This window comes from Lynx canadensis, chromosome C2, assembly GCF_007474595.2.
Source record: "Lynx canadensis isolate LIC74 chromosome C2, mLynCan4.pri.v2, whole genome shotgun sequence".
Classification (NCBI taxonomy): domain Eukaryota; kingdom Metazoa; phylum Chordata; class Mammalia; order Carnivora; family Felidae; genus Lynx; species Lynx canadensis.
Window position 1 is genome coordinate 150,555,196 of NC_044311.2, and position 14,589 is coordinate 150,569,784.

The 14,589-nt window shown below is 39.8% G+C and overlaps 1 protein-coding gene across 5 annotated transcripts in view; it reads left to right on the forward strand.

The window, feature by feature from the left end:
- Positions 1 to 137: 137 nt before the first annotated feature.
- Positions 138 to 14,589, forward strand: part of TTC3 (tetratricopeptide repeat domain 3) — a 112,599-nt gene continuing 98,147 nt past the window's right edge. Inside the window, exons 1-4 of one of the 5 annotated variants that reach the window (XM_030328888.1) lie at positions 6,969 to 10,173; positions 11,545 to 11,724; positions 12,816 to 12,970; positions 14,314 to 14,356. In XM_030328888.1, the coding sequence (XP_030184748.1) occupies positions 11,628 to 11,724; positions 12,816 to 12,970; positions 14,314 to 14,356 (295 nt within the window). In that variant the 5' untranslated portion in view covers positions 6,969 to 10,173; positions 11,545 to 11,627. The other 4 variants (XM_030328892.1, XM_030328891.2, XM_030328890.1 and 1 more) reach the window with 4 other exon arrangements.

Consider the following 14,589-nt stretch of genomic DNA (forward strand, 5'->3'; position numbering starts at 1 on the left):
CCGCGGAAGCGGGGGGCGGGGGGGCACGGTTACGCATGCGCGCTGCTGCCCACGTGATACGCCCGCCGCCTGCGCTGCCTCCCGCTCCCGCCCGCCCGCTGGCTGACGTGGAGGGCCCGAGGCGGCGGCGTCGGCGGCGGCCCGCGTCCGAGGCTCGCGGGCGGCGGGCCCCGGTGAGTGCACATCTGGCGCGCGGCGGGGCTCCCGGATGTGTCACCTTGTCGCGCTGCAGCCGAGATGCCCGGGGAGAGGGGCCCTCCACACCCCCTCCGTGGGTGTGTGGTGAGTGTGGGTGTGTGTGCGTCGTCCCGCGTCGCTAGCTGTGGTGCCCGTGGTGTGTCTGCGTGGGTCGGGGTGCCGGTGCGCTGGGGGTGTGGCCGCCTTTTTCGGCCCCAGTGGGTGTGTCCCCTTTGTCTTATGGTCCCCTTCTGCAAGCTTGGGCCCCTCCGGGCGTCTGTGCGAGGGTGGGAGTAGCCCCTTTGTGTGCGCATCCCCCTGCCGCCCGCGCACTCTCGTCTGGAGGGTGACAACCCTGATAGGCGAGGGGTCCTTCGGCCCGGGCGTGCGAGCACGCGCCTGTGTGTCCACTTTCGGCTTCTTTGTGTCGCGACCGTTCTTCTTGGCGTGGGCGCCTGTGGCCCGTGTGGGTGGCCCCTCGTTGTGTCACCGTCCCTCTCCGGGGGGTGCGCGTCCACTCCTCGCGTGGCCGCGCGTTCTGCAGTCGTGACCCTGTCCTGGGGCATCTCCCGCCCAGGTGTGCGTCTTATCGTGTACCCGCCCGCGTGTCGCGCCCGGATCCTGTCGAATGTATGATTCCCCCTTGTGCGCGTTTTCGTTCGCGAGTGTTCGTGAACGTTCGTGCACGCTCCATCCTCTGTGTTTTGTGTGCCTTACGTCTGCGCCACCTGCTTTCGTGAGAACGGCAGTCGAGTCCGGGGCTGGTGGCCTCCTTCCCTGGAAGGGACCAGGGACGGGAGACGCTCCCCCCTCCCTTCTTTTGGAAGCATCCTCCCACCCCCAACGCTGGTGGGAAGAGGGGAGACGGCAGCGGGTCTGGCCAGCTGCTCTATAGTGTTGACGACTAGTGTGGCCTGTCGAACCAGCCTATTCTGGGGATGGAATAAGGGGGGAGCCAAGGGCCCCAAATCGAGCCTAGGCGTAGGCCAGTTTTGGCTGGTACCCGTGCAGAGTGCCTTTTCCAGAAGCGCCCTAGACACCCAAAGCCCTTTAACTGCAGACTCCTTCCAAAATATACGTACACGCCAGCTGGGTAAATATATTTTAGCTGTTTCTGGGCATTCTTGATCTTACTTAACGGTTCGTATAGTGTTTTATGGCGTTCACATAAATTGTCACTTGATTCTGCCCAACACCCTGGCGAGGGGAGTCAAGGTAGACGTCTTACAGATTTTACTCCTCCCTTGGGAGCAGTTTCCTTATAGTTACAGCTTCAGTTAGGACATTTTTTTATTGCAAGAAATTTGCATTTTATCCTGAGCGAAATGGGATTTATTACAAGGGTACCCAGGGAAAGAGACTTCAAACCCGTTAAAGACCCTACCTTCTACGCTTCCTCTTGCTCAAAGGTTCGTGCTCTGCGCTCAAAGGCTGTGTTTTGGTGTCTGTTTATTTCTGCTCATTTGTTCAGTTTTCTTACCTTTGCCTAATCTCCCTTTTTCTTTTTAACTTCTGGAATAATTCACACATAATATACGTAGGGGGATCTAACCAGTCCATGACCCAGATTTACAAATGTAATTATTTTGCCAGATTTACTTCAGATCCTTTTTTTTTTTTTAAGAAGTAAAATTGCAGATATTGGAGGTGCTCCGAGCTCCTCCACCTCCTCTAGAAGCAGCCACCGTGTTCCTATTTTATACTTGATTCACAGTGACTCCGTAAACAATATGTAGTGGTATGTGTTTTAAATTTTAACGGTGTTAAATGATAAGTGTCTTTTGCAACTTGCTTTTTTTTGATCAGCATAATATTTTGAGATTTATATACAAATAAATTGGATAATTGTGTTACCTTTGGTTCATTTTAATTACTGGTAAAGAATTCAATTGTATGAATATACCATAATCTATCCATTTCCTTATTGATGGATTTTGAAGTTGTTTCTGGTTTTTGACTCTAAAACAATCCTGCAACAAACCTCTTTGTACTTGCCTGCTTGTGCACACGTTTGGAAGTTTGTCTAGGAGATGCACCTGTAGCAGAGTTGCTAGATAGGTTATGTGCATTTTCAATTTACTAAATGTCACACAAGCTCTCAAGGTGGTTGTACTAATTTTCACTCACTGGTTTTGAGTGAGGACACCCATTTATTTCCTCACACCCTTGCTAATGTTTTATGTTATTAGACTTTTAACTTTTTTTGTCTTCTCTTTACTGACCAGCTTCCTTGTACTTTAGTGTATGGCTAAATCTGCTTGCAGCCACCTTGGCTACTGCTCCAGCTCTGTGTCAGATGGGTTCATCTCCCACAGCTAGTTTGCTCAGTCTTTATCTCATGTGGTCCTCATAAGTTTAATTCCAGTAAAAATTTATTTTGCACCTATGGTTGATGTAAAGTTAGTAATTTCCGTGATATGTATATGTACCTCTCTAGTGGCAGTTGAGGCGATTTAATTGCTTTTTAAAATACGATGAATGGTTTTGAAAAATCTTTTTTTCCTTTTTAATGTAATATTTGATATAATCAAAATATATGTAACACAATGAAGATAATAAAAAACAAAATATATGTAATATATATGCAGGTTATGAAGCAAAATAATAAAATGAACACCAATCAGTACACCCAATCCAAGAATCAAAATGACCAATATCGAATGTACTCAACTGCAGAGTGACTACTATCCTGAATGGTGTCATTTCTTGCTTTTTAAATACAATTTTGCCAGATATGTGTATATTCCTCAACAATGTATTGTATGGTTTTTGACTTAAAAAAAAAAAGGAATTCTGGATACAGTTTTCTGAGACTTGGTTGTTTCACTCAATGTTGTTTCTAAGAATCACTGATACTGAGTATAGATGTAAGTCATTTTTTAAGGCTGTGTAATATTCCACGGCGAATATAACACAGTGTATGCATTCTTCTTTGATGAACATTTTGGCTCTTTCCAGGTGTTGCTATTACGAAATTTTCATACATACCTTCTGGTACACGGTTGCAAGAATTTCTCTAATTTTCATGCTGGGGTGTATGACCCTCAGGGGAGTAATGAAGGTATTTCTAGGGAGTACTTGGGCACCACGGATATTAATGCCTCCATTTCTAGATGATTAAATTCCATGTGTACTCTTTCCTGACGTTGGTAACACCTGAGGCCTGTAATAGAGGCCTCCTGTTGCTTCCACTTTCACCTTACCTTTCCTAGTAGCACTTCTACCTTAGATAAGGAAGGCATACCACTCATCCACATGGAGTCTGACGAAGGCATTGTTCCAAGTGGAAAAGCTCCATGGAAAACAAAGAGATAATTTAAAATCTAGTGTATGTTGTTAGAGAAAGCCTTTTTAAATCCAGGCACTTCCCATTTCCTCAAGACTGCATTTGCAGTACATTTTAACACTTATCTTCAATTATCAGTGTATATAGTTATTGTTGATCAATCGTATGCAATAATACTTATAACAATTTAAGCCAGTGATGTGTCAGCTTTATTTTTAAATGTCACAAGAAATTCATCCTTTGCAATTATTTAAACTTAGACTGAGCATTTTAGGTGTCATCTTAGTGTGAAATGATTAGAAGTATTTTTTGTGGTTTGTGAGTAAAAAAAGGTTGGAATACCACTGTGGTAAGCTATTTGCTAGAAGTGAAATTGTTGGATTATGGGGTATAAATGTTCAACTTTACCAAATTGTTTTCTGAAGTGGTTGTACCACCTTGTACTTCGACTAGCAGTTTTGTCAATTTATATACTTGGATGAACAGTGTGCAAGAGTTATGGTTGATCTGTATCCACTCCAACACTTATTATCATCATCAGATTTCTTTATATTTGCTGACCAAATGGGTATGAAATGATTTGTCATTGTGATTTTTACTTGCATTTCTTTGTTAATGAGTTTGAGCATCTTTTCACATGTTTATGAGCGGTTTTCCTTTTGTGACATGCCTGCTCGTATCTTTTACCCATTTTTCTGTTGTCTTTTAAAACTAACAAATGGGTAACAGTGATCCTTTATTGATTGTATGCATTGTAAATATCTTCTTCCAGTTCATGGCTTGTCTTTTTACTCTTTATGGTGTATTTTGGTGAACAGAAGTTCTTAATTTTAATGTAATCTAATTGGAAACTTTACCTGGCCTTGGAATTATAAAGACGTTCTCCTATGTTTCTTTTTAGAAGTTTTAAAATGATGTCTTTCACATTTAAATTCATAATCCATCTGGTATTGATTTTTGTGTATAGTGTGAGGCACTGATCCGCATTCATTTTCTTTTCCTCCATGTGGCTACAGCTGTCCTCATACCATAGGTGGAATTGTCCCTCTGTTCACCAGCATGGGTTTGTTTCTGGCTCCCTTTTTCTTTGCCACTTGTTTCCTTGTCTATCTCTGTGTTATACCACACTGTTATAATTATTAATCCTATAGCTTTACCAGAAATCTTGCTATTTGGGGCAGGGGGTCTTGAGTCTCAGCTATTCTTGGACCTCTGTTCTTGTTTTAAGAATCAACTTGTCACATGACATGAAAAACTCTTTGGGAATTAATTGGAATTATTGAATCAATTTGAGGGAGAATTGAAATCTTTAAGATTTTGAGCCTTCCTGTCTGAGAAAATGGTATGTATTTCTATTTATTTAGGTTTTTAATGTCTTTTAATTTGGTTTTGTAACTTTATACAGAGAGAACATTAAACATTAAAATATTCTAATGTTTCTAGTAGTTTTGTTTCAATTATAAATGGTGTTATTTTTTAAGATTCTATTTTCTGTGTTTACTGTTAGCAAATAGAAATTTAATGGATTTTTATATTAGTCTTTAGCCACCCAATTGATAAACTTTTACTGTTTCTAATATATTTTCTGTAATTCTTTTGCGTTCTATGTGAATAATTATGTCATTGCAAATACACTTTTTGTTCTTCCTTTCAATTATTTTCCTTAAAAGTTTTTTTTCTTGTCTTAATATGCTGGCATACTTTTACATCTATGTTCAATGGAAGTGATGATTGTTCATTAAAAGTGATTGTAGTGGACATATACATGTCTCATTCCCGATTTTAAAGGGAATGTTTCTGCATTAAAAATATTTAAGTTCTTGTGAATAACTCTTTATAAGTTAGGGAAGTCTTTGCAGTTTTGTCACATCCCTTTCTGCATGGGACAGAAAAACTTGAGAGAGAGTATCTTGTAGTTTTTCTTTTTTAATCTGTTAAATGTAGTGGATTTCAGTTAATACATTTTAAAATTCTTAATTCTCTTTTGTATTCTCTACTGAGATAAACCCAAATTGATCTTAGTGAATTGTTTTTTGTTTGTTTTTTTTTTTATGAACTACTGGATTGAGTTTGCTAATATTAGGATTTTTTTTTATCTGTTTATGAGTGAAATCACATATCATTATTCTTTATTGACTATCTTGTCTGGTTTTGGCATTAATGTTACACCACCCTTATACAATTAAAGAATAGTTCTTTTTTTTCTGTTCCCTAGGACAGTTTGGATTGGGGTGATCTGTTTCTTAAATGTTTGGTGGAATTTACCCCTAAGATCATTTGGATCTAATGTTTTCTTTGTAGAAAAATTGTAAATGGTTGATAATTTGGTAGTAATTAGCAATGGAATAATAGTAGGACTTTGCTTTTAATCAGTTTTGGTAAGTTTAAGAAATTTATCTTTTCAACAAAAACTTGAAGTTGATTGGCATCAAGTTCATGGTATTGTCTTAATTTCTACCCCCCTTTTTTTTTTATGTTTATTTATTTTTGAGAGAGAAGGAGAGACAGAGCATGAGCAGGGGAGGGGCAGAGAGAGAGGGAGACACAATCCAAAGCAGGCTCCAGGCTCTGAGCTTTCAGCACAGTGCCCAACACGGGGCTTGAACTCACAAACCGTGAGATCATGACTGCCTGTGCTGAAGTCAGACGCTTAGCCAACTGAGCCACTCAGGTGCCCTCTTAATTCCCTTTTTAATTTATGCTTTATCTGTAGTTATGTTCCCTTTCTCATTTGTTTTGTTTACTTATTATTATTATTATTATTTATTTTGGAAGAGAGAGAAAGAGAGTGCAGGGGAGGAGCAGAGAGAGAGGGAGAGAGAGAATCCCAAGCAGGCCCCATACTGTCATTACAGAGTGTCGATGCGGGGTTCAATCCCACTCACCTTGAGATCATGACCTGAGACAAAATCAAGAGTTGGTGCTTACCTGACTGAGCCATCCAGGCGCCCCAACCCCCTTTCCTCATTTTGAATATTTGTGTGTGACTTCTCTTTTTTCTAGATTAATCTTGCCAAAAATTTGTCTATTTTACTAATCTTGGAAATGGATTAGTTTTTGGCATAATTAGTTCTATTAAATTTTTGTTGTTGTTCATTGACTCCTTTTCGTTTATTTACTTCCTTTTTCTTTCTTTGGGCTTATATTACTTTTTTAACTTAAATTCCATGTTTAACTTAGTAATTTCCAGCCATTGTTATTACCTAGTATAAGTGTTAGGCTGTAAACTTAACCCAAAATTTATTTTTGCCTTAGCTAACATTGTTTAACTTACAATGTTTTCATTAACTTTCAAATCTAAGTGCTTTAAAATTTTCATTTTGATTTCTTCTTTGATGTACATGTTTTAAAATTTTCTTTGAAACATGTAACATGTTTTTTTAATTTTCAAAAGTATCTACATTAACATTTTTCTTTTTGTTATTCACTCCTAAATTGTGTTATCAGAGAATGTAGTATTTTGTCTTTTAAAAAATGTTTGCTTGCTCTCAATTTGTGGCCTTGTACATAGTGAATAATAACTGTTAAGTGTGTACTTGTGACAAGTATGTGCTTTCTAACTGTTATGTATCTGTTAGATCAAACTTGCAAATTGTGTTGTTCAGACTGTCTTTATTAATTTTTGTTTCACTGGTCATTAATTGAGAGAGATGTGTGCAATCTCCTGCTACTACTTTCTAACTGACTTCCTATAGTTCTAACAACTTTTCTGATGTGTGGTGAGATTATTTGATTAGGGATGTAAAAGTTTAACATTATTTTCTTGATGGATTGAGTCTTTTCTATTATGCTGTGATCCTCTCCATGCTTAATTTAGCTTTTTGTGTTAGTCTTATTTAGTCTATCTCACCTTCCTTTTGGTGGTAATTTACCTGGAATATACTTTTCCTTTATTTTGCTGTCACTTTTTTTATGCCCTGACATTTTAGGTGTCTGTTACAGAGAATATATTACTGGATTTTTCTTTCAATCCAGTCAGTTTATGTCTTTTAGTTGGTATTTTTTAAGAAGTTAGTTCAAGTCTCTTGGTAGCTCAATTTTTATATAAAATTATTTTGATTTTATCCTTGTTCTTGAGAGAGGTTTGATGGGTATACACATTCTAGGTTGATCGATTATTTTCTGTCCACATGGTGAAGATATTATTCTACATGGAAAGCCTCCTGTGCGTTTATTTTTGCTACTTTGAAGAAACTTCTTTTTCTTTTGGTTGCATTGGATATTCTATCTTTGGTGCTATGTCATTTCCTTTTTAAGTCTAATGGAGATTACCTTTTGTTTATCCTCTTTTGGATACACACATTTCTTGATTCTGAATTTTGTTGGATTCTGAATTTTGTCTTTCAAGAGGTCTAGAAGATTCTGAGCCTTGTAATAAATACTGTCTCTTTGGAAATTTAGTTGAATGTGTATGTATTGAACTGTTTGCAGGTTAAGTACTTTTCATCTTTCATAGTTTTCATTTCCTTGTTTCCCTGTCAGAATTTACAGTGCTGGGTAATTTTATCAGCCATATCTTCTAGTTCATCAATTTCTCTTCATCTGTGCTTAGTCTTCTCTATAATGCGTCCATTTTTTCCCTTTTACTCTTAACCGTTTTATTTTTTATTTGTAAAAGTTCCACTTGGTTCTTTTTTCAGATACATCAAGTCTTTCTTTCATGTTGCTTCCTCGTTTTTCTGAACCCATGGGTATTCTGTGGACTGTATCTGTCAGTCCCAATGTCTGATGTCTTTAGGGATCTAAATTTATTCCTTGTTTTTTTCTGTTGTCTATCTCTCATATTGGGTTGTCACCTCCTATGCTTGATGATCTTTGGTTATGAACTCTTTGATTGATCTTTCTCCGTGGGATCTTGAAAGTTTGATTTGGAGGCCCTTTTCTTCTGATAGGATTTGTATCATGTTTGGTTGGGAGCCAGGGAGTTTACATTGGACCACTTTCGGTGTCTTCACTTTGCTTCTGGCCCAGGGCTGTGTCCGTTGCTGCTCTTGGCAATACTACTTGTAGCTCTTGACTCTCAGCTTTAGTTTTTAGCCAGAGGTTTGTTGCTTTTGGGGGGAAAGGGTGGTTTTAGACATTCCTAGTTCTATAAGCTCAGCAAAATTTAAAAAATTTTAGAATCGAGGATCTACTTTGTTTTGCAGTGAGAGTCCCCTATTAGTTCATTGTAACCTATGGGTTTAGAAGTCCTTTACATTCTTACTTGAGTGTATTAGAAAAAAAAAAAAAAAGTCCTTCCAAGTGTAAGGTTTCTTGTGGTATCAAATTTTCTATTAAAACAAGCTTAGATCTGAGTTAAAAGTTGAGTTATTCTCAAAAAAATATTGAATAACAGTAGTAGAGGTAGCAAGTAGATTTAGCAAAGTTTTCTAGTTAGGGAGCTTGAATAAAAAATTTGGCAAGTACTGAGCTAGGGAATCAAGATGAATAGGGCACAGTGTACCCTCTCAGCCTACAAAGATAAGCCTGTGATGACCAGTGTGAGAACTGCTGTCAAAAAGATGTGGGCAGGGTGCTCTGGGCTTATGGAGAAGAGGTGCAGAAAGGAACTTGGTAGTAGTAGTGAGAAGATCAGGAAATGCTTCCCAGACTGGTAGGCCTTCGGTGGTTGTAGAACAAGGTTTGTTTATGAATCAGAGGCAGTTGAGTATGAATGTCTTCTGTGTTGCATGTTGTGGAGTGACTGGAAATAAAAGCAGAAACAGGATTATTAAAGACCTTCCAAGCTGCAGTACGAAGTTTGGACTTTATTCTGAAGGTGAAGGGAAGCTATTGAATGATTTTAAGCAGTAAAATGTTATGGTCAGAGTTTTAGAGAGTGCCAAGTTTGAAGGCAAATCACCAGCTGGGAGTCTGCTTGTTAAGTTAGTTCAGAGAAGAAAAGATGAAGCGAAAATGAAGGTAGTGTCATTGGCATGAACAGGTGTATGGGTGCTAATTTTAGATTTCATAGGTGGGAAGAAACGACAGGACTTTGTGGTCAGATGGATAGGAATGTTGAGAGAGACTGGGGAGTCCAGATTGCCTCTGGATCACTGGTTTGCTTAACCATGTGGCATGTAGAACAGTTGACTGGTAACATACGGAAAGAGGAGAGAACTTCGTTTCATTTGTTTGTTTTTGAAGAAAAAGATAGTTTATTTTTGAACTTAATCTGAGGAACTTGTGGGACATCTTGTTGACGGGGACTATAGAGATGCAGTGCAGCCTGGAGAAATTTAGAGACTTCAGCATCTGGCCGTTTCAGCCGTTGTTTGCTTCAGTGCAGTTTGAGATAATTTAAAGTGGCACATGGATTCTGTAATAGTTAAGAACTTAATGTGTATGAAAAATGTAAATTGTATCTCAAATCTATGATATCATGGATATTACCACTTAGGCCAAGTGAGCCCAATAAAAGAGAACTACTAAATAAATAAAAATACATGCGATATGTGGAAATGGCAAAAATCATGGTGAAGCTGTGCAAATGATGGAAGTGCAGAAAGTACTATTTTGAAGCCCTGGGTATGGTGGATGAGGTCACCGAGGAGAGAGTAAGCCTGAAAAAAAAAGAGAGGTGACATTTGGGTGGCGGGGAATGGAGAAGAAGAGCCCATGGAAACTGAGGAAAAGCAGCCAGAAGAATAGGAGGAAAACCAGGAGAAGATGGTCTTTGGAGTCCATATGAAGAGTTCTGAGAAGGAGGAAGTGGTCAACAGCGTCAAGTAAGTTGTAAGCTGAAAAGTGCTCTTTGGACTTAGCAGTTAAGGTAGACCGTTTAGCTGGAAGCATCCAAACAGTGGATTTTTAAAAATATGCATCTAATACTAATGTTAACAATAGCTGATATTTATAATATTTCCTATATGCCATGTACTATTCTAAGCACTATAAATGTGTTACTGGTTAATCAAATAGGTAGTATTGTTATCCCCATTGGAAATGTGAGGAAAGCGAAGTACAGAGAGGTTAAGTGACTCGCCCAAGATCACACACTCAGGAAATGAGGGAGCCAGGATTCAAGCCCAGGCAGTCTGGTTCCAGAGTCCATGCTCTTAATTAACCACTGTGCCATATTGCCTCTTTGGCTAAAACAAGATAGAAAATAAAAATTACATGAGTGTCTAATCATAGAATAGTTGGTATAGGGTGTGGTGAGTCAGGTGTGATGTCAGTGAGATCTGCCAGGCTGTGAATGACCAGCATGCTGTCACAGTGGCTCAGTCTCCTGGGTATGAGCACATTAATTGGATTATAACCGATGCCATGATGGCGATGTGTGGACTATGACAGAGAGTTCTTGGCTCTACACACACAGAATGTTTGTAAGGCAAATGAATTAAAAAGTGTGTATATTTTCCAGGATAGCATATGTCCCACTTTATGTGCCATACCTTGGGTGCTAAAATGTCTATTTTTTCCAGTCATTCGCTTTTGGAGTTAAATTCTCCAAACTCTGGAAACTTTATTCATACAGACAGTTCAGGTTCCAGACATAATAGATAATCAGTCTCTTGTAGAAGGTCATTAATGACCTTGTTGTAAGCAGTTTTCCTTGAATAACAGAGGTGGAAAGCCAGTTGCGGAAAGCTGAAAGGATTCGAATGGGAGAAAAGGGAGGAAGAATTCTTGATGAAGAATGTCTGTGGTAGGAGGCAGGGGACACAAGAGCTGTATGACTCTTGGTTGTGGTCAGAAAGGAGCTAATCAAAGTTAAAGGTTTAAAAACTGGCTTAAACCTGCACAGTGATCTGGGGTGTAGCCTTGGGAAGGAAGAGCCTTGGTGTCACAGGTGGTGAAGATCATTTTAGCCAAAGAGGTGGATGGTAAGGCTGGGGTCCTGAAGGGATCGTGTATACAGGCCTTGGTGTGGCTGGGTTGGTGATAGTTTGGAGGAGAGAGGGGAACAGTGTGATGATTGCCAGTGTTTTTAAACATGGCAACAAGCAAGAACTGGCTAGGTGGCAGTGACAAGGAAGAGTGTGTGAGAGGAGAGACTATGGAATCAGAGGACCTAAGTTTAAATCCTTCTAGCTTGGTGACCTTGAGCAAATTACTTAATTTTACTAAGCATGCTTCTTATCTGCACACTGGAGGTGATGATCGGACCTGAGAATTGCTGCGAGGATGAATGAGATGGTGTATGTGAAAATGTTTGGTACAACGTGTGACAAATAGCATGAATAGTTTGCTAGGAAGATGGTTCTTGTTCTTCACTTCTGCTACTGTGAGGTTTTCGTACAGCGAATTGGACACAAGAAGAATTCAAAGAACAGGTTTGTATTTCAAGGACTGACGGTGGTCTTGCTTAGGGAAAAAGAAGCTTTGTTTGTCCTAACAGGAGCGGGGTGATAGTGGTGAAGTGGAAAGGTGTAAGAAACGGTGTTCATGATGGTGCTGGTGAGGAGAGGGAAAGACGGCCGTTACATGGGCGAGAGTTAGAAGTACTACCATGCTGCATTTTTCAGTGATACTTAGGTTTTGTAGCTAATCTCTGAGAGCTATAAATCTTTATTATTGAACTTTCTTCTGGAAAAAAGCCTTAGTCTGAAACTCCAGCCCTAATTTCCCTCTCCCCCCATTGAAATGATTCTTTTTAAAACATAGTTAATATGTTTGATAATACGAGGCTGTTGATAATATGAGGGTTTTTGCCTACCTTTGCAATCTAGCAGTGCTCTGTGGTGTGGTAGTTGTGAGAGTGAGAGATGCAGTGATTGTTAGGAGGATGGAAGTCTGGATGCGGCTGTGGGAAGTTGGGAGATTGACAGACTCACCCAGGACCACTCCAGCTCTGCCTCTTTGTCCAAGACAGGAACACACACGGAGGGATGGATAGCAGAATATGAACAGCCAGTAAGACACCATTTTCTCAGTGGAGTCAGGATTTACTTCTGGCCAGGAGGTTGAGAATATGGTAGAGTTTGTGTGTGATGAAATGGCATATTTTATAGGATGCAGTAAAAGCAGATGGTGTAGAAGGGCAGCGGTGGAAAGATGTCTTTTGTTCATTCAGCAAACAATTATTTGAGGGCTTACCATGTGCCAGGCACATACAAAAGTGAGTAAAATGCCCTTAATTATCTCCCAGCTAAGGGAGACATGCAAACAGATAAATTCAGAGTAGAGATGGTGAATATGTGAGTCTAAGGAAGAAAAGAAAGATAAACTGATCATTTGAGGAGAGTTGGGGAAAGAATAGCAGACTGAGGATGAGAATCTTCCAGAGCTCAGTGTCCTTATTGATTATTTTGAGGAGGCCTAAGTTCCAAGGATTTTTCTAATATACCATAGAAGCCAGGAAAACTGCTTCTCATATTATCTCAAATGATTTAATTACTAATTTGGGTTTGTGTTATTTCCTTAGGATGGTACAGCATGGATGATTTTGCCCTGGGAGATTTCACTGTAGTAGATGATGCCTTGTTAGAAGATTGCCCTTATGTGGACGATTGTGTCCTTGCTCCTGAATTTATGTCCAATGATTGTGTTCGCGTGACTCAACTTTACTGCAATGGGGTGGTAAGATTTGTTGATTCTTTAACATTGTGTCTTCTTCTTCTTTTTTTTTTTTTTTTAATTTTTTTTTTCAATGTTTATTTTTGGGACAGAGAGAGACAGAGCATGAACGGGGGAGGGGCAGAGAGAGAGGGAGACACAGAATCGGAAACAGGCTCCAGGCTCTGAGCCATCAGCCCAGAGCCTGACGCGGGGCTCGAACTCACAGACCGCGAGATCGTGACCTGGCTGAAGTCGGACGCTTAACTGACTGAGCCACCCAGGCGCCCCATTCTTTTTTTTTTTTTTTTTTAATGTTTTTTTCTTTATTTTGAGAGAGAGAGAGTGAGAGGAGGGGCAGAGAGAGAGGGACAAAGAGAATCCCAAGCAGGCTCGGTGATAACAGCCTGGGCCCGATGTGGGGCTGGATCTCAGGAACCGTGAGATCATGGCCTGGGGCGAAATCAAGAGTCGGATAGTTAGCCAACTGAGCCACCGAGGTCCCCCTAACATTGTGTCTTCTTAAAGGTTTATCATTTTATTGAGGTATAATTGACCTAAAACATTGTATTAGTTTCCCATGTACAATATAATGACTTGAAATACGTACGTGTCGTGAAATTATCACCACAGTAAGTTTAGTTAAAACTACGTTCATTACTGTTCGTAGTTAAAGATCTTTTTTTATTCTGAGAACTTTTAATGTCTACTTTTTAAAGGTGTTTTGATTTAGAGCTATGGGAGTAAAGATGTTTTTGTGGTACACAAGTTTAAAAAAATTTTTTTTTAATGTTTATTTTTGACAGAGAGAGAGAGAGAGAGAGAGAGAGAGAGAGCGCACGTGCGCACATATAAGTGGGGAAGGGACAGAGAGAGAGGGAGACACAGAATCTGAAACAGGCTCCAGGCTTTGAGCTCTCAGCATAGAGCCCGATGCGGGGCTCAAACTCATGGACAGTGAGATCATGACCTGAGCTGAAGTTGGACGCTCAACCGACTGAGCCACCCAGGTGCCCCTGTGGTACACAAGTTTTACAGGAGGTACAAATGTGATTTCAGAAGGGAAAGTAAGCAGTGCCTCAACAAGAATGTACAATACCAGAGAATGAGTGATGAGGAAATATGGTTTTCTGACTGGAGATTAGAATGGTTCTCGAGAGAGCCGTAGATACAGGCTCAGGGGAAATGAAACGCTTTGAAAAAAGGCTTAAAGGCTCACCACTGAGCAAAGATAGTGTAATCAAAGTGTATAAGTAAATGGGCACTGAAATTTGTTACTTTAGTACTGATAATCCTTACATTAAAAATTGAAAGCTGTATTTTTGCATTTCACCAGATACAGATCAAAAGAATTTTTTTCTATTTAGGGGATGCAGTATAAAGATTTTACCCAAAGTGAGAGAAACTTAGGTGAGTAACTTGGTATTTTAATTTGTTAAAAGACTGTAATGGGAGGTTCATCCATTCGCATCAACATACCAGTCCTACATATCTGTCATTTTTATTTTTTGATTTATGTCTTTTTAAAACATTTTTAACGTTTATTTATTTTTGAGAGACAGAGAGAGAGCGCAAAAAGGGGAGGGGCAGAGAGAGAGACACACAGAATCTGAAGCAGGCTCCAGGCTCCAAGCTGTCAGAAC